Here is an 18,976-nt window from a genome sequence, read left to right as displayed (position 1 = left end):
AAAACCTTCAGCAAGAAAGGAAAAAGCCCTCAGCCTGGCTGCTACAGTGGCAGCAGTAACCTTTCTGCTATACATGAAGTACGTTAAAAACAAGTGGCTATGCCTTGGACTTTCTCCCCAGAGTGGTGCACCCCAGGACCCACAGCCAGTCACACTACTTTCCACGTTCGCCTTAGCAGCAGCCCTCATCAGCCTTGCTCTTAATAAAATATATTTTCAAGCAAAGTCTATCATCCTTTTGTTTTTCTGTATGATAGCTTCTATTCGTTCTGAGCTGCTTGCCAATAAGTGATTTTTTTAGAGCCCAGATTACCAAGTTGCGTGAGTTGTTTACTGTCTGTCCCAGTCCATTTTTCCTATAAATCCTATTTTTAACACAAGACCCTGCAGAGTACAAGGTTTTCAGGAATGCACATGTGCCATTATAGTAGAAATACCTGTACCCCTCAGAAAACCTGAGTTTACTAACATGTCTCCCTTATGGGAAACTGCATGGCATGACTTAGAAGGGACAGACAAGGTACTCCCTTCTGCTATCTTCTATTCTAATATCGCAAAATTAGGTAAGTTACCACGACCAGAATAGCAAAGGAAAACAAATTCAGACCAAGCAATAACAAAAATAGCAAGGCACAACCTACCTACAGTGGAGACAGTGGAGCCAGCCTCATCCAGCACATCCACTGATTCTGCCAACTGGAGCTGGATTTTTGGCACAACAGTAAGAATAGCCAGGACATCCAGAGCAAAGCGCACAGTGTCATTCCTGGACAGGAAGAAGAATTAGTCATAAAGAAACTAGGATAAAACCACAAAAAACAACAGTTAAAGAGAGAGAGAGATACAATGGATCAGAACACCACTACCTGTGTGGCTCTGTCCCTATCCATGGATGGCATCAAGAGGATTTGTAAGTCACCATGACATTACTTTCAAAATACGTGGGAATGGAATTTTCACCTATCAAACTGCTAAGATTAAAAACAAAGGATAATCCTCAATGCTGGTAAGGATGTATAGAGAGGAATGCTCTCAAACTTTTGGTGGGGGTGGAAACTAGGACACTTTTTTTAGAAAACAATCTGGAAATATGAAACAAGATTCTTAAAATGTTCATAACCTTTGGCCTGGAAATTTCACCTCTAGGAATCTGCCCTAAGGAAATAATCAGAAGTATAAACAAGTATTTATGTATTAAGATGCCCATTATCACTTCGTTTAAAATAGCAAAAGAAGTAAAAAATCTACAGAGACAACAGAAATACACGTGTTAAGTTATTGTACACTCATATGATGAACTATTCTGCAGCTACTGACAATTGTTTTCAAAGAACTCTAAAGGATGTGGGAAAAAGACTCAAAACATAACATTAATGAAATAGAAAAAGTAAGATATAAAATTTAAAATCTGACAATACCAAGTATTGGCAAGAAGGTAGAGAAATGAAAACTCCCATATACTGCTGGTGGGAGAAGAAAACAGTATGGTCATTTTCCAAGCAATTCAGCAATATCCAATAAAGAAGAAATGCAAACCCTCTACAACCCAGGTTGTACATATCATACCCTCAGGAGAGACTCCAAAAGGAAGTTCAAGGTGCCATTCATTTGATAGCAAAAATAAAACACAAAACCACCACCAAACATCTATCAATAGGAGAATAAACTATAGTATAAAAACATAATGGTTCAAATAAATATCAACACACATACATCTCAAGAATATAAGGGTGAAAAAAGTTGCAAAAAAATGCATATAGGATAATATTTATATAACTTAAAAACATACAAAAGACTATTATATTATTGTTTATGTACACACACAAATGTTGGAGTAGAAAAACATGAAGGAAAAAATGCACTCCAAATTCAGAAGATTAGTCAGTCTAGAGAGGCAGAAAAAGGAAAGGAACTGAGAAAGAAGCAAATACAGCAAGATGCCAACTCTGGGTATGTAGTAGTAGTCATATTATTCTCTGTACCTTTCTGTATTTTGAAATATTTCATAAAAAAGATGAATTTGATTAAATACTATAATCTCAATCATGTAACTTACATCCACTGTGGCGAAAAAACTGGGAAGAAACTAACAATAGGTACAAGTAATTTTCCTCTCTCTTTATAAGGTTCTGTATCTCCTAAGCAGAAACAAATATTTTATTTTTATAAATAAACTTTTAAAGAACATATTCCAAACATACTTATATTTTCTTAATAATCCAAACACGATGTACCTGTCTGAAAAATGTATCTAACCTTCCTAGTTATCTTCTGAGTTTCCATCATCTGATAAGCAAAGTTCGCCAAGTAGACAAAATATCCTTTCAATACTCTAGAAGAGTGGTTCTCAAAGTGTGGTTAGGGAACCCCTGTGTCTCTCTGAGACCTTTTCAGAGGTTCTGTGATGTAAAAGCTATTTTCATAACAACACTAAGATATTCTTTGCCTTTCTCACTCTCATTCTCTCATGAGTGTACAGTGGAGCTTTCCAGAGGTTGTCATGTGTGATGTCACAAAAGACTGAATACAGAAGCAGATATGAGATATTAAAGCTGGATGCTTTAAAAACTTGCTGAAATCATCTAGTTTTATTTTGGAAATTTTTCATAAAGAATGTTAGCATGCAATGGGTTCATATTATTTTTAAATAAATTCATAAATATTTTTATATTTCTAAGTTTTAATTTTCAATATGGTAAATATCAGTAAATGTTTATAACACAAAAACAAAGCTCTTTGGGGTTCTCAATAATTTTTAACACAGTAAAGTGGTCCTAAGACCAAAAAGCTTGAGAATGGCTGCTCCAAAAGTATCCCCCTAGACTGAATATCCTGGGATTTAGCAAACAAGCTACATGCACCCTAAATAAGCCCCTCCTGTCCTTATGGCAATGGGTGGACAGAGAAAGAAGGTCAAGAACCACTGTACACAAACTTTAATACTATCTTCTCTTTAGATTCCATCTCTTCCAAAATAGTTTTAATTCTTTTTACATCATCCTCACATAGAACCCACTCAACCTCCTGATTCTATCAGTTGTTCTTTTCTGAGCCTCATCCTGCTCTACTCTGCTTTTAACTGAACTGTGAAAATCACAGGGCAAAAAATATAGCTTTATATGAAGGTACGATAAGCATTATATATGGTGGCCGAGCAGTAGAGAGACATTTAAAGTCTAAGTATGAAAGAATACTCTACTCCAGTCTTGAGAGAGGACTTCAACCCCATCTCTGCAGCTGTAGCCATGTAAATTATATAACTTCTCTAAGAGTACAGATGTTGATCCCTGCCTATTGTGTATTTATAGTCACCAGACCATAAACATAAACAAATACTCTGTGAATTAAAAGTGCTATCATGCTTAATTTAGTTTCTCAGATTCAAGCCCAAAATTTCACCTCAGTTCAACAAACGTTTAAGTGTACTCTATGTACAAACCAACATCAACTTTAGCAAAAAGCAGAATCTAACTTCATTTGAAACTTCCCTCTGGTCCCACCTTGCATAGTAGGTCTTCCAATTGCAGGCAATTGAAATAAGCTGCAATAAGAGTTGGACACAAGAAAGTTTGAGGAAGACTTCAGCTGGTTCCCAGTATAGCTGTGCTGGGCCATATTCTATCAAAAACTCCATCATTTCCACAATCTGTTCATGAGTATACGAACATGCCTATAAGGAAAAACATGTATTATTAAAGAACTCTACCACCTGCCTGCTACCTTCTCCTGTATAGCTCAATGGCCAATAGGTTTTAATAATAAAGCTAAGTAATAATAGCTTTCAAATTCCACAATTTTTGAGTCATTAGCCCACAAGTGAAAAAATGAATATATGCTTAATCTTTTATTTATAACTAGACCCACAATACATTTTGCCCAAAAAGGTAACAAAATGTTCAATGTGTTGGTGCATATACCTCACAGCTTAAGAAGAGAAAGCAGCAGCATGTAAAATAATTGGTTCCTTTTCAATTTGTGATTTTTAAAACATGCGGAGCCAGCCCTGATGGCCTAGTGGTTAAAGTTTGATGCGCTCCTCTTTTGCGGCCCAGGTTTGGTTCCCGGGCATGGAACCATACCACTAGTCTGTCAGTAGCCATGCTGTGGCAGCAGTTCACACAGAAGAACTTACAACTAGAATATACAACTAGGTACTAGGGCTCTGGAGTGGGAAAAAAAAAAAAGAGAGAGAGAAAGGAAAATTGGCACCAAATGTTAGCTCAGGACAAATCTTTCCTAGGGGGAAAAAAATGCAGATACTAATCTTCATCCCAAAACATACTGACTTAAGTTCAAAAATGAGAGAGAAGTGGAGTTTTAGACATACCCTTTCAGAAAAGAAATTCTACACAGAGGGTAGGATATCTAGTATTTTTCATAAAAGAAAGCCTTTGCATACACTTCAGGTCATCTTTTACTTCTAGTATCCCAGGGAAGTAGCAACTTACAACTGGGAATAAAATAAGCTCTTGAAATTCACCTGTTACACCCATTTTTAAGTATTCTGCCTCCACACAGGGCAAGTATAATCCAACAATGTACATCTCACATAGACTCCACTGATCTGAATGTGTCAGGCCCGAGATTGCTATAAAGAGTATTAACAACTTTCCCTTTTAAGACAAAGCCCTCTCACCTTGTACGGGGGTTGAGGATGGACAAGAATGCCTCCCTCAGTCCTCTGAAGTGACTGCTTCACTTGTTCCAATTTAATGGCCAGGTGAGCCTCAAAGTACTTGCGCAGGGCCATGCAGGTATGCTTCCCAGTTTGTCGGCTAGCAAATATTTCATCATCACTCAGAAGTGCACCCTGATCTTCTAAATTTAGAATCTCCAAAGTACTGATCTATTAAGAAAGAAGCAAAAGAATGGAGCAAAAGGGGGTAGGGGGGAAACATACAAGAATAGAAAATTAAGAGGAGGAAAAAGATTTCAGTAAACTTTTATGCTCAACAAGACTGCCAAACATCAAAGTACATCTGTCTATACAACATGATAAGAGCAGCCATATGAAAGCAAATTGAAAATGCACATTGAAGAAGTACAGAGCTTTCAATCATGTTGTAATCCATACAGGCAGAAATCCATTGCTCTTAGAAAGATCAAGATTATTGACAGCAAATCCCCCTGTAAGATTACTTTATTCAAGGCATGTCTACAATGGCAGAGTCCCCTAACTACCTAAGAGAAAGAGAAACTTGTGAATGAAGGGGAAAAAGACATTTCATGCACGAAGAATGACAGCCAAATTCCTCCAGTCAGAAGCAGCCAAGACAAGCAGGACCCCCACTCCTTGCAAAGAGAAGCCACTGAAGAACCTTACCAAGTTCACCAGACGACGAAGACCATCATAGCGGTCAAAGAGCTCCAACACGGCCCGAAAGGAGAAGCAGATTGAGAAAAACATGGTAGCATGGCAGCAGCCTGAGGCATGAGAACATTCCATTAACCACAGGGTATAGTTCACCACATCAGACAGAACATTGTGGGGATGCATGCAAACCTGCAAAAAATAAAAATAAAACAAAGTTTTTAAAAATTGGGAATAAAAGAACCTTTGAAAGGGATGAAAAAACTCACCAGCAAAGATAAAGATTTTTGCAGAATACAACAATCATTCCTGGTCAAGTCAATCTGAGTTTAAAGCTTAAGTTACAAATGAAATTTTGCAACAATCCATTTCAAATCTGAAAACAACCTAAACTTATATAACTATTTAAATTTGACCTACACTTAGTGAGTGCCAAATTTTGCAAATGTTTCCATCCTTTAATGCTCACAATGCTCTGTTACATAGGTATTAGGATTCCTACATACAAGAAAGAGGCTCAGAGAGGTAAGGGACTTCTCCAAGGTGATAAAAATGCCTGAGCAATCTGATACTAAAGTCTACAAGTTTAGTATCCATTCGCTCTCTGATTCATTCATGCATACTTTGATGCTTCCTATGAGTCAGACAATGACTTCCAAAACATTCCCCAGGTTTGCCTGGTACCTTTTCCTCTATCTTAGCCATAACTGATTTTGTATATACGCACACAGATTAGGTTACTATTCTCAAAAAACTACATATCCCTGCATAATGTTGATCTCAAAGAGAAAAAAAATTAAAAATTATCTTATTAATAAATATGCAAAGATGAATAAAGACATAGCCCGAAAAGAATTTACCAACTTCACTCTACCAGAAAAGCCACATTACACAGAATATTACAAAAATGTTCCAGGCAAAGAAATGACAAGAGCTTTCCTATGGGTTTCTGGGTATCCATTACTTTCCAAACATACAACCCACCTAAGCCTTTTTTAAATCACTAAATAAAAGCATCTTAACTTGAAAAAGAGAAGAACTAGACAGGGAACCTCTGAAGCCCTGAGAACAACTGGAATGATTTTACTATCTCCACCACAAACTATTTGTTAACATACACAAAGCATCATCTGTTGTTTTTGTAACAGATTGACTAAAAAAATGCAAACTATAACTCCACTGAGGGACATTTGAAAAAAGCCTGAAGACTAATCCTAATGCAACCGAAATGGCAAAAACTAAACAAAGCTCCCAGACCCCAATCCACCTTTTTTTTTTTCATAAAGCCAGGAAGAAAAAACACCTTTCCTAAACAATTTTAAATTTTTAAAATACTTTGTGAAGACCAGACATTCATGCTGCTTGCTTCTTCCAACAAAATTTACTCCAACTATTCATTTTTTCTTATCCAAAAGTCATCCTGTGAATGTGCTAGACCATGCCTCCACCCAATCCCATTACCATATACCTGAATGGAATGGACTTACTCTTTCCATGGCATCCTGGTTGTAGGACAGGTAATACAAGCACATGGATACACCAGTTGCAGCCATGGAAGGACGAGGAATTTCCAGTAATTTCTGTACTCCACCATGTGCAACAAATTCTGTGGCAAACTTGTTATGAAGCAGGAGAGATGCTAGGTGCTAAACAAAGAGGACACATGTTACTGTGGAATAATCTAGAATAATCACACAATCTCTTCACAAAATATTAAACTGGCTAAATACAAGGAATCCTCTGAAGTAGAAAACAGCTCCCTCATTACAGAATTAAAACCAATACTGTTTAAAGGAAACAAAAAAAAACTAAGATTCCATAACATTCCCTTCCAACACAAAAGGTTTTCATGAAGGTGAAAAACAAGAAATGAAAAATACTGCTATACATAATGACATTATCCTACAACCATTTTTTTATTACATAGCTTCCCTAAAAGATTTTTGTTAAACTTCCCATTTTATTCCTTTTAACATAATCAGCTCTATGTTCTAGCTTTGGCTCAGCCACTAACTCATCATATAATAAAATCTCAAATTTTGGGGCCAGCCCCAGTGGCCTAGTGGTTAAGTTCAGTATGCTACACTTCAGCAGCCCAGGTTCAGCTCCCAGGCGTGGACCTACACCGCTCTGTTAGCGGCCATACTGTGCTGGCTGCCCACATACTACAAAATAGAGGAAGATTGGCACAGATCTCAAATTTTGCCTTCTTTTAAAGTGATCCTCAATATACCCCCAAAGAACAATCTTCAGCAAATTATCAAAACCAGTAAATTTTTAGAACTAATCAAAATACGCTTTAAATAGATCTTTAAAAGTTTGTTATCTTTTAAGTTCTGTTAACTTCCTGTTCAATTCCCACTAGCCCCTCTGGGTGGATCCTATCTCCTGGGCAATTTTAAAGGCAGGGAGTGCAATGCAAGCAGCAGGCTGCTGGATGACTCTGAACCCAAGCCAATGTGGACAGGGCCTTGAGAGAGCTAGAGCTCCCCCTCCTGTTTCTCATGGCAAGGTGTCTTCCAGCTGATGACGCAGGCACAAGGTAGAGACAATACAACACAGATTTACAATTACAGTAGTCTCCCCTCATCAGCGGTTTTGCTTTTCAGGGCTTCAGTTACTCACAGGCAACCAAGGTCTGAAAATATTAAGTGGAAAATTCCAGAAATAAACAATTCATAAGTTTTAAATTGCAGACCATTCTGAGTAGCATGATGAAATCTTGGGCCATCCTGCTCTACCCCGCCCAGGACATGAACCATCCTTTGTCCAGCATATTCACATTGTATACGCTGCCCTCCCATTAGTCTCATTTAGCAGACATCTTGGTTATCAGATTGACTGTCATGGTATCACAGTGCTTGTATCCAAGTAACCATTGTTTTATGTAATAATGGCCCTAAAATGCAGGTGTAGTGATGCTGGCAATTCAGATATGCCAAAGAGAAGCCATAAAGTGCTTCCTTTAAGTGAAAAGATGAAAGTTCCTGACTTAGGGAAAAAAAATCATATGCTGAGGTTGCTAAGATCTACAGTACCTTTTATTACAGTATGCTGTTATAATTGTTCTATTTTATTATTAGTTACTTTTGTTAATCTCTTACTGTGCCTAATTTATAAATTAAACTTTATCATAGGTATGTACGTATAGGAAAAAACATAGTATATGTAGGGTTTGGTATTATCTGCACTTCAGGTATCCACTGGGATCTTGGAACATACCCCCCACAGATAAGGGGAGACTACTGTACGTGATTCGATACCTGTGTGGATCTCACCAAAATCAATGGCAAAAACAATAGGCATGTACCCTCTTCAGAAGTTCTCCCAACACCCAGACTCAGACTAATGCCTATAATTCAAATCCTTTCCTTCTTTATTCTATTTTTTCTCTGTTACACAAGCCTCTACCACACTCCCACCCAATCCTTCCTCCAAAAACAGCTAACCCATATATGGTTCCCCTCTAACACTTATGCCACTGCATATGGTTTTTCTCACAACGTACTACCACAAAGTGGCAGTTCCACTGCCCAGATAGGTAGGTGGGGAACCAAGCAGGCTCAACCTCTACTGAGAACCTTAATTCCATTTGGCCCAACCCAGACTAGAACCTGGCTCACCTCACTTATGTGAGCACAGATTCCATTTTCTCTTTACATTGTATCTCAATATAAGGCCTAATTCTTCAATTTATTATTTTAACCCATTTTGTTACTACTAACTTCAACAGCTGTCCCTTCTCCTACACAACTGAGTCTTTTTTTTAATAAAACAGTACACACAACTTTCTACATTTTTATTCCCCTATAAAAAGGATCTCTTTTGTGATTTTCCCCTGTTCATTCCTATTTTCTTTAATCCTCTATATGACTTTGCAACGAAACAGTTGAATAATAATAAACATTATTATTCCTCATACAAAAACCTACAGAAAGAGTAACTGCCCAAATCTCTTCTTCCACTATATCCTGTTCAGGACTAGATGCTGTATCTTTCTGAAAGCAATATGTTTGGGCCACTAGAGACAACTTTGACCTCCAGCTTTGTCCCATGTTCAAAGCATAATCATGAGTTTTCACATACACACACAAAAAAACGTATCCTACACATAGGGACATGTTACTCCAATATATGTCTGACCTCCTCCAAATTCAAAATTTCTGGAGTCTGAAAGGCAAATTTCCTCATTTCTATTTCATTTTAACATACTCTGGAACTATGCTGTCCAGTGCAGTAGTCATTGGTCACATATGGCTAAATAAACTAAAATTAAGTTAAAAATTTGGTGCCTCTGTGGCACTGGCTACATTTTAAGTGCTCACATATGGCTAGGAGCCACTGTGTTGAACAGCACAGACATAGAACACTTCCATTATCACAGGAGGTTCTATTGGACAGCATAGCTCTTGAATACGAAAAAGGAAGTTGTGATTTTAAAGACCCAGAGAGAGCATCATCTCTATTCAGAAGTCCCTTCTGGAAACTCAGCGAGAATAGACTACTACTTCCTTTCTGTCACACTTTTTTCACAAAACATCTGTAATATCTAAAAGAAATCATAGGTTTACATGCCTGTCTTTCTTAACCAAACCATAAAGAGCAGAGACCTGATTTATTTGTTTAATATTGTAAACATCACAGAATGGTACTTTATTCATTAGTTACCTTTTGGGTAGAACTGTAAGACACCTACAATGTTATTCATTCAACTTATCTCTCTCCACTCAGATTATCCTAATTACGATCGATAGGTATGGATTTGGTGGGCTAGACTTAACAGCTCTCCTGTATTTAGCCACTTTGCAACCTAGGAAATCAATTACCTTTACTGAATTTGGGTCTCCCTCTATTTCTTCACTTATTTTCTGGTTTATATTTTGTTTGTCCTAGATAGTCTACCATCATACGATAGACGTATAGTCAAAAATTTAGAAGAAGTGTCGGCTGACACAGGGAATATCTAAATGGCAGTATGACATAAAGTACTACACACAGTTTTCCATTCCTATTCAGTAACAATAACTGAGGCCACTCCTAGGTCTAGAACCAATTTCTACCTTAACATTCAACCCTTAAGGGCTGACCCCGAATTTATGTGGAGGCACCTGGTAAGCCTCATCTCTTCTATCTACATAAAAATTTTTTATTTCACTATTTTGACACATCTGGCAAGAGAAAGTCCTGAGCAATAAAACCCAGAGATGCTATATACCAAAGCACATAGGCACATCCACCTCAATAAAATACTCAAGTGACCTAATATTTTTAAGAACTTTACCTTTAGTGCCTCAAACGTAAGCAGGACATCATTAGTCTGTTTCAGGTCAATATAGAACATCATCAACTCCCGTGATCCAAGCTGCATGAATATGGGAAGTAACTGAAATGAAAACCAAAACCAAGTCTTAACCTTTGGTTTTACTTTCACATATTTCCTATTCCATTATGAGGAGAGAACAGTAAAGAAATGGAGTGCCTCTTCCCCTCTCCTTTATGAAGATAAATACACAAACACACTTTGATTAAACAGGCCTTATCAGAAGTGACCTGCATAAGACTTTAACACTTTGGAGCAAAGACATTTCTGTATCAGAGTAAAAACACATCAATGTATAAAATGTTACCATAAAATACCTCAGAAATACATACAGTAGTCTTAAAGAATGAACAGTAATCTTCCAAATAAGCTTACCTCCTGATATTCTCCTAAGGGAGTCAAATACTGGAGAATAAGTCGCTGCTCAATAGCAGGAGTCATAGGATAAAGGGTATAATTGGTGCCAATCACCCAAGGGGACATTTCTGACCAGCTGCTATTAGACAGCTCCACAAACATGCGATCTGGATCAGATGATGAAAAGCCCAACTTTTGCTTGGCTTTCCTAAAGCTCTCTCTGTCACCCTGTTTGGCCAACTTATTTTTCCTCAATCCTCCTTCCTCAGGTTTGGTTGCTGAGTTCACTCTGCTACTGGTCTTGTGGCCTGAATCAAGATGAAAGGAGATCTCCATGTCTCCAGAGGCTTCCTCTTGTTCGCCATCCACTACATCTACAGCCATGTCGCCATAGTCCATATCCACAGCTTCTTCATCCAGAGGCAAAAGGGGTTCAGAGGAGAGCTTTCGTGGGCTGGGACGCTTGTTTTCTTGCCGCAGAGCCACTTCCTGAAGCTGTAGCTCCCTCAGTCTTCGCAGCACTATTGCCACCTATCAACAGATATTGGAATAAAAGGGGTTGTCTTAGTGTCTGCATCATAATTTAAATGATTCTTAATAAATAATTCTGATTTCCACTTAAGGAGAACTGGATACACAATTATCCCAATGCCTGGTGAAAGTAAAGATTTGATAAATACTTTGACTTGATTCCTACAGATTGATGAAATAAGCAATGGCTAAAAGTATCATTCCCCATGAAATTTACCAAAGAACCCAAAACCAGAAGATTTGCACATAAAACACATCATTCACAATTGATCTGTTTGCATTAAACTGGGGAGGACCATCATACCTAGAGAGGCGGACACTAGATATATTCATGATATTTTAAAAGCATCTTTGAAAATCGAGCATGAAAGTTTCTCAAACTTGAATATGTTGTAAGTTGTATTCTGTTAGATACCGTCATCTATGTTACATGTCATTACATAATCTATTTTTCAAGTTCACTATTTATTTTTTACTTTTAAAGTACTTATTTTTTGGGCCAACACTAAAATGTAGTATTATGCTTAGTTTTAAAGAGAGGTTATGTCTACAATTTACTTTGAACTGCATTAAAGAAAAAGAATGGTGAATGTACAGAAGGAAGGGTGGATGGATGGATGGATCTGTAATAAAATAAGTATAATAAAATGTTCACAACCAATTTAAGTGGTGTGTATACAGCTCTTCACTGTAAAATTCTTTCCCTTTTGCTCTATGTTTGAAAATTTTCATAATCCAAATGTTGAGAAGGGAAAGGGAATGGTACTATTCTACAACTAGTATAAATTATCATGATCCTTGACAAGATGAAAAAGAGCTATTTTCAAGCTAAAAAAGAAAAAAAAGTAGGGGCCGGCCAGGTGGCATAGTGGTTGAGTTTGCATTCTCTGCTTCAGCAGCCCAAGGTTCACAGGTTCAGATCCTGGGCACAGACCTACACACTGCTCATCAAGCCTGGTGTGGCAGTGTCCCACACACAAGAGAGAGGAAGACGGGCACAGATGTTAGTTCAGCAATAATCTTCCTCAAGAAAAGAGGAAGACTGGCAACAGATGTTTGCTCAAGGCCAATCTTCCTCACCAAAAGAAAAAAAAAGAAAAAGTAAAATCAAAACTCTTACAACCGTGGCTGGCCCTGTGGCCGAGTGTTAAGTTTGCCTGCTCTGCTTCAGCGGCCCAGGGTTTTGCCAGTTCAGATCCTGGGTGTGGACCTAGCAGCGCTCATCAACCCATGCTGAGGCGGCATCCCACATAGCAGAACCAGAAGAACCTAGAACTAGAATATACAACTATGTACTGGGGGGCTTTGGGGAAGAACAGGAAAAAAAAAAAGATTAGCAACAGATGTTAGCTCAGGTGCCAAACTTTAAAAAAAAAACAACTCTTATGAAAAGTAATCTTGATATGTTGAAATTATAGCTACAATCTAGTACAAAGTAATAAGATCTACCTATTTGAGTTCAGGTAGCAAGAAAGAACTTGTAAATACTCTCCCATCTTATGAAAAACTTCATTGTAACATGGTCCTTACCAGCTGTGAATTTTCATCCCGGTAGTTGGCAGCAATGTCTTGATTTTCCATAGCACCTCCTAATAGTCCAGTAGAATATGTTCTCAGTGGCTGATCAGCCTCTCTAGCCCATTTGAACAGATTCTCAACAATTCCTTCCTATATTAAAGGAAACGAAATAGCACAATTCAAAAGAAACCCATTTTCATAATTAAATATATAAGGCAAGACTTCAGTCTCATGAAAAAAATTTTTAAACAAGTATTTCAACACTGCTCCTAAGATTAAAAAATGTAGGTAAACTAACTGTCCAATATTAGGTGGTTTAGTTAATAAAATATTTGTGCTTTTGTGAAATAGGATCCTATTTAGCCATTAAAATTCAAGCTATAAGGAGTGACGTCAGCATCATGGCAGAGTGAACTATTCCCTTAGTCTCTCCTCACTAAGATACAATGAAAAGGACATTCATAAACCAACAGAAGATATTCACATGACAGAACAGATGTCTGAGAGAGCCATGCAGCCATATGTCTAAAGATGGGGGTGCTAGACCCCCCGAGGAGGCAGTGGAAGGAAGTAAGCAGACTTCCTCTCCCTCCCGCAGTGGCAGCAGGCAGCAATCTAGGGCATGGGACCTCACGCAGCAGCCAACACAAGACTCTGAGAGGAGAAAGGAGAAAAGGCAGCTCTCACAGGAACACTTTCACTCTCAGAGTTAGCCCCCAACCTGAAGGAATGCTCCACACAATCATAGGGGTGCAATCATGGGGGCACCTCCACCAAGCTGAGCAGCCCAAAGTGGGCAGATAGTGACTGCAGAACAGTAACACACAGAATTGCACAAGCAAAAGAAACCCCCCACCCCCCCCCGCCGCACCAGCTTGGCCAGTCAGCCAGAGCAGGGGATCTCTGCCACAACACCTGTGCCTACATGTGTAAAGCAGCAGCAGCCAGCAGGCAAATGCAGACAGGCCCTGTCAGCACAGCTTCCAACGGACAGGCACATCTGCCAGGGGTTGCAGCATGCTCAGAAAACACAGCTCCTGTCCTCCCCAGTGGTGGCAGGTGGAAACTGCAACCGGATACTACTGCTGTGTGACGGCAGAAGTCGACCACATCAAATAGCATGAGGAAGTTTATTAAAACTCTAGACCAAAAGAAAAATGAAAAGTTCCCAGAAATCAATCCTGAAGTCACAGAAATTTACAATCTGACAGAGAATTCAAAATAGTTATCATAAATAAACTCAATGAATTACAAGAAAACTCAGAAAGATAATTCAATGAACACAAGAATAAAATTAATAAAAAGAGAGAATTCTTCACAAAAGAGATTGAAACTATAAAAAAAGACCAATCAGAAATGTGGAAATGAGGGGGCGGGCCTCGTGGCAGAGTGGTTAAGTTCACGCACTCCAATTGGGCGGCCCAGGGTTTCGCCAGTTCCAATCCTAGGCGCAGACATGGCACTGCTCATCAGGCCATGCTGAGGTGGCGTCCCACATGCCACAACTGGAAGGACCCCCAACTAGAATACACAACTATGTGCTGGGGGTCTTTGGGGAGAAGAAGGGAAAATTTTTAAAAGTTAAAAAAAAAAGTTGGAGATGAAACACATAATGAATGAGATAAAGTAAAACCGGGAATCCATAAAAAACAGAGCTGATATTATGAAGGACAGAATTAGTAATTTAGAGGACAGAAATACAGAAATGCTTCAGAAGGAAGAAGAGAGAGAACTAAGACTAAAAAGAAATGAAGAAATTCTCTGAGAAATATCCAACGCAATTAGGAAACGTAACATAAGGATTATAGGGCTCCCAGAGGGAGAAGAGAGGCAAAAAGGAGCAGAGAGCTTATTCAAAGAAATAATAGCTGAGAACTTCCCATACCTGGGGAAGGAGCTGGAATTACAAGTAAAAGAAGTGAAATTAACTCCTAATTACATCAACGTAAACAGACCTTCTCCAAGGAATATATTACTAGAACTGGCAAAAATCAATGACAAAGAAAAAATATTAAGGGCAGCAAGACAGAAGAAAATAACCTACAAAGAAATCCCTATCATGCTTTCAGCGGATTTCTCAGCAGAAACCTTACAGACTAGGAGAGAGTGGAATAATATATTCAAAATTCTGAAAGACAAAAACTTTCAGCCAAGAATACTCTATCCAGTGAAACTATCTTTAAGATGCCATGGAGAAATAAAAACTTCCCCAGATAAACAAAAGCTGAGGGAGTTTGTCGCCACAAGTCTCCCCCTACAAAAAATGATCAAGAAGGCCCTGATACCTGAAAAAAAAAAAAGAGGGTGGGGTTTACAAAGCCCTGAGCAAGGAGATAAAAAGACAAAATCAGAAAAGTGCAGCTCTCCATCAAAACAAGTTAGCAAACAATTATAATATTACAGATAAAGGAAAGGCTCAAAAATAACTATAATCACTTCATTTTAATGACAACACAAAACAGAATAATTTGTGACAACAATAATTTAGAGGGGGAAGAGGAAAGGAAGAGAACTTGCTTAGACTAAGGAAGTAAGAGGCTATCAGAAAATGGACTGTCTCATCTACAAGATCTTTCATACAAACCTCATAGTAACCACTAAACAAATAATCAGAACAGAGTCACAAACAATAAATAAAGAGAAAATAGAAAACCATCATAAGAATCACCAAGCTGAATTGGCAGTCTGAAATACACAGGACAAGAAACAAGGGAAATACAGAATAACCAGAAAACAAGTGATAAAATGGCAGTCGTAAGCCCTCATATATCAATAATCACTCTAAATGTAAACAGCTTGAATTATCCAATCAAAAGACACAGAGCGGCTGGATGGATTAAAAAGCAAGACCCAAGAATACGCTGCCTCCAGAAAACACATCTCAGTTCTAAAGAGAAACAGAGGCTCACAGTGAAGGGATGGAAGATGATACTTCAAGCTAATGGCAAACAAAAGGCAGCAGGTGTTGCCACACTTATATCAGACAAAGTAGACTTCAAGATAAAAAAGGCAAGGAGAGACAAAGAGGGGTAGTATATAATGATAAAAGGGGCATTCCACCAAGAGGACATAACACTTACAAATGCACCTAACACAGGAGCACCAAAGTAAATAAAGCAACTATTAACAGACCCAAAAGGACAAATTAACAGCAACGCACTATTAGTAGGAGACCTCAACACCCCACTTACATCAATGGGAAGATCATCCAGACAGAAAGTCAACATGGAAATAGTGGAATTAAATGAAAAAACTAGACCAGATGGACTTGATAGATATATATAGAACATTCCATACAAAAACAGCAGAATACACATTTGTCTCAATTGCACATGGAACATTCTCAAGGACAGACCGTATGTTGGGGAAACAAGGCAAGCCTCAATAAATTTAAGAAGACTGAAATCATATCAAGCATCTTTTCCAACCATAATGCTACAGAACTAGCAATCAACTACAAGAAAAAAGCTGGGAAAGTGACAAATATGTGGAGACTAAACAACATGCTACTGAACAACCAATGGATCAATGAAGAAATTAAAGGAGAAATAAAAAAATATCTGAAGACAACGGAAAATGAAAACACACCATACCAATTCACACGGGATGCAGCAAAACCAGTCCTAAGAGGGAAATTCATAGCAATTCAGGCCCACCTTAACAAGAAAAATCTCAAATAAGTAATCTTAAACTACACCTAACAGAAGTAGAAAAAGAAGAACAAACAAAGCCCAAAGTCAGCAGAAGGTGGGAAATAAAAATTAGGGGAGAAATAAATGAAATTGAAACCAAAAAAACAGTAGAAAGGATTACTGAAACTAAGAGCTGCTTCTTTGAGAAGATAAACAAAACTGACAAACACTTAGCCAGACTTAGAAAAAAGAGAGAAGGCTCAAATAAAATTACAAATGAAAAGGAGAAATTACCATGGATAACACAGAAATACAAAGGATTATACGAGAATACTATGAAAAACTATATGCCAACAAATCAGACAATCCAGAAGAAACTGATAAATTCTTGTTGTTTGTCTTTTTAAAGATTAGCCCTGAGCTAACACCTGTTGCCAATCTTTTTTCTTCTTCTTCTTCTCCCCAAAACCCCCCAGTACATAGTTGTATGTTTTACTTGTAGGTCCTTCTAGTTCTGCTACATGGACGCCACATCAGCATGGCTTGATGAGCTGTGCTAGGTCTGCACCGGGGATCTGAATCAGCAAAACCCCGGGCTGCTAAGGTGGAGAGTGTGAATTTAACCACTCAACCACAGGGCCGGCCCCCGGATAAATTCTCAGACTCATACAACCTCCCAAAACTGAATCAAGAAGAAATAGAGAATCTGAATAGACCAATCACTAGTGAAGAGATTGAAACAGTAATCAAAACCCTCCCAAAAAAGTAAAAGTCCAGGACCAGATGGCTTTTCTGGAGAATTCAACCAAACAGTCAAAGAAGACTTAACATCTATCCTTCTCAAACTATTCCAAAAAATTGAAGATGACAGAAGACTTCCTAACTCATTCTACAAAGCCAGCATCACCCTGATCCTAAGACAAGGACAACACAAAGAAGGAAAATTACAGGCCAGTACCACTGATGAACATAAATGCAAAAATCCTCAACAAAATATTGGCAAACCGAATACATTAAAAGGATCATATTCCATAATCAAGTGGGATTTATACCAGGGACACAGGGATGGTTCAACATCCACAAATCAATGTGATATACCACATTAAGAAAATGTGGAATAAAAACCACATGATCATCTCAATAGTCGCAGAGAAAGCATTTGACAAAATCCAACATCCATTTATGATAAAAACTCTGAATAAAATGGGTATAGAAGGAAAGTACCTCAAGATAATAAAGGCCACATATGACAAACCCACAGCCAACATCATACTCAATGGGGAAAAACTGAAAGCCACACCTCTGAGAACAGGAACAAGGCAAGGGTCTCACCACTCTTATTCAACATAATACTAGAGATTTTGGCCAGAGCAATCAGGCAAGAAAAAGAAGTAAAAGGTATCCAAATTGGCAAAGAAGTGAAACTCTCACTGTTTGAAGACATGATTTTTTTTCTTCTGCTGAGGATGAGTCACCCTAAGCTAACATGTGTTGCCATTGTTCTTTCCACTTGAGAAATATTCACCCTGAGCTAACATCTGTGACAATCTTCCTCTATTATGTATGTGGGTCGCCACCACAACATGGCTGCTGATGAGTGGTGTAGGTTCACGCTTGGAAACCAAACCTGGGCCACTGAAGTTCATTGTGCCGAACTTAAGCACTAAGCCATGAGGCCAGGTCCCTGGAGACACTATGATTTTATATACAGCAACCCTAAAGAATCCATCAGAAAACTACCAGAAATAATCAAAAACTACAGCAAAGTTACAGTATACAAATCAACTTGTAAATATCAGTTGCATTTCTATACTCTAATAATGAACTAACAGAAAGAGAATTCAAGAATACAATCCCAGGGTCTGGGCCCATGGCCAAGTGGTTAAAGTTCTGCGTGTTCCACTTCAGCACACACGGTTTGTGGGTTCAGATCCCAGTTGCGGACCTACTCCATTCATCAGCCATGCTGTGGAGGCATCCCACATACAAAACAGAGGGAAAGGCACAGATATTAGAGTGAATCTTCCTCACCAAAAAAATAAAAATAATGAAAAACAAGAATACAATCCCACTTATAATCACAACAAAATAATAAAATATCTAGGAATAAGTCTACCAAGCAGCTGAAAGACCTATACAATGAAAACTATAAGACATTATTGAGAGAAATCAATGATGACATAAAGAAATGGAAAGCTATTCCAGGTACATGGATTGGAAGCATAAACAAAGTTAAAATGTCCATACTACCTAAAGCAATCTACAGATTCAATGCAATCCCAATCAGGATCCCAATAACATTCTTCA

General features: G+C 38.2%; 1 protein-coding gene across 4 annotated transcripts in view; it reads right to left on the bottom strand.

Moving 5' to 3' along the window:
* Positions 1-18,976, bottom strand: part of DCAF1 (DDB1 and CUL4 associated factor 1) — a 73,705-nt gene that overhangs the window by 31,033 nt on the left and 23,696 nt on the right. For all 4 annotated transcript variants that reach the window (XM_046660580.1, XM_046660571.1, XM_046660559.1 and 1 more), the window contains 8 exons: positions 13,050-13,187; positions 11,007-11,519; positions 10,593-10,694; positions 6,799-6,957; positions 5,324-5,503; positions 4,637-4,846; positions 3,501-3,670; positions 642-766 (listed from right to left, as the gene is read on the bottom strand). In XM_046660580.1, the coding sequence (XP_046516536.1) occupies positions 642-766; positions 3,501-3,670; positions 4,637-4,846; positions 5,324-5,503; positions 6,799-6,957; positions 10,593-10,694; positions 11,007-11,519; positions 13,050-13,187 (1,597 nt within the window). The remainder of the gene's footprint in view (positions 1-641; positions 767-3,500; positions 3,671-4,636; positions 4,847-5,323; positions 5,504-6,798; positions 6,958-10,592; positions 10,695-11,006; positions 11,520-13,049; positions 13,188-18,976) is intronic.

This window comes from Equus quagga, chromosome 1, assembly GCF_021613505.1.
Source record: "Equus quagga isolate Etosha38 chromosome 1, UCLA_HA_Equagga_1.0, whole genome shotgun sequence".
In the NCBI taxonomy this organism is placed as follows: domain Eukaryota; kingdom Metazoa; phylum Chordata; class Mammalia; order Perissodactyla; family Equidae; genus Equus; species Equus quagga.
This window is presented reverse-complemented; position numbering and strand designations above follow the sequence as displayed.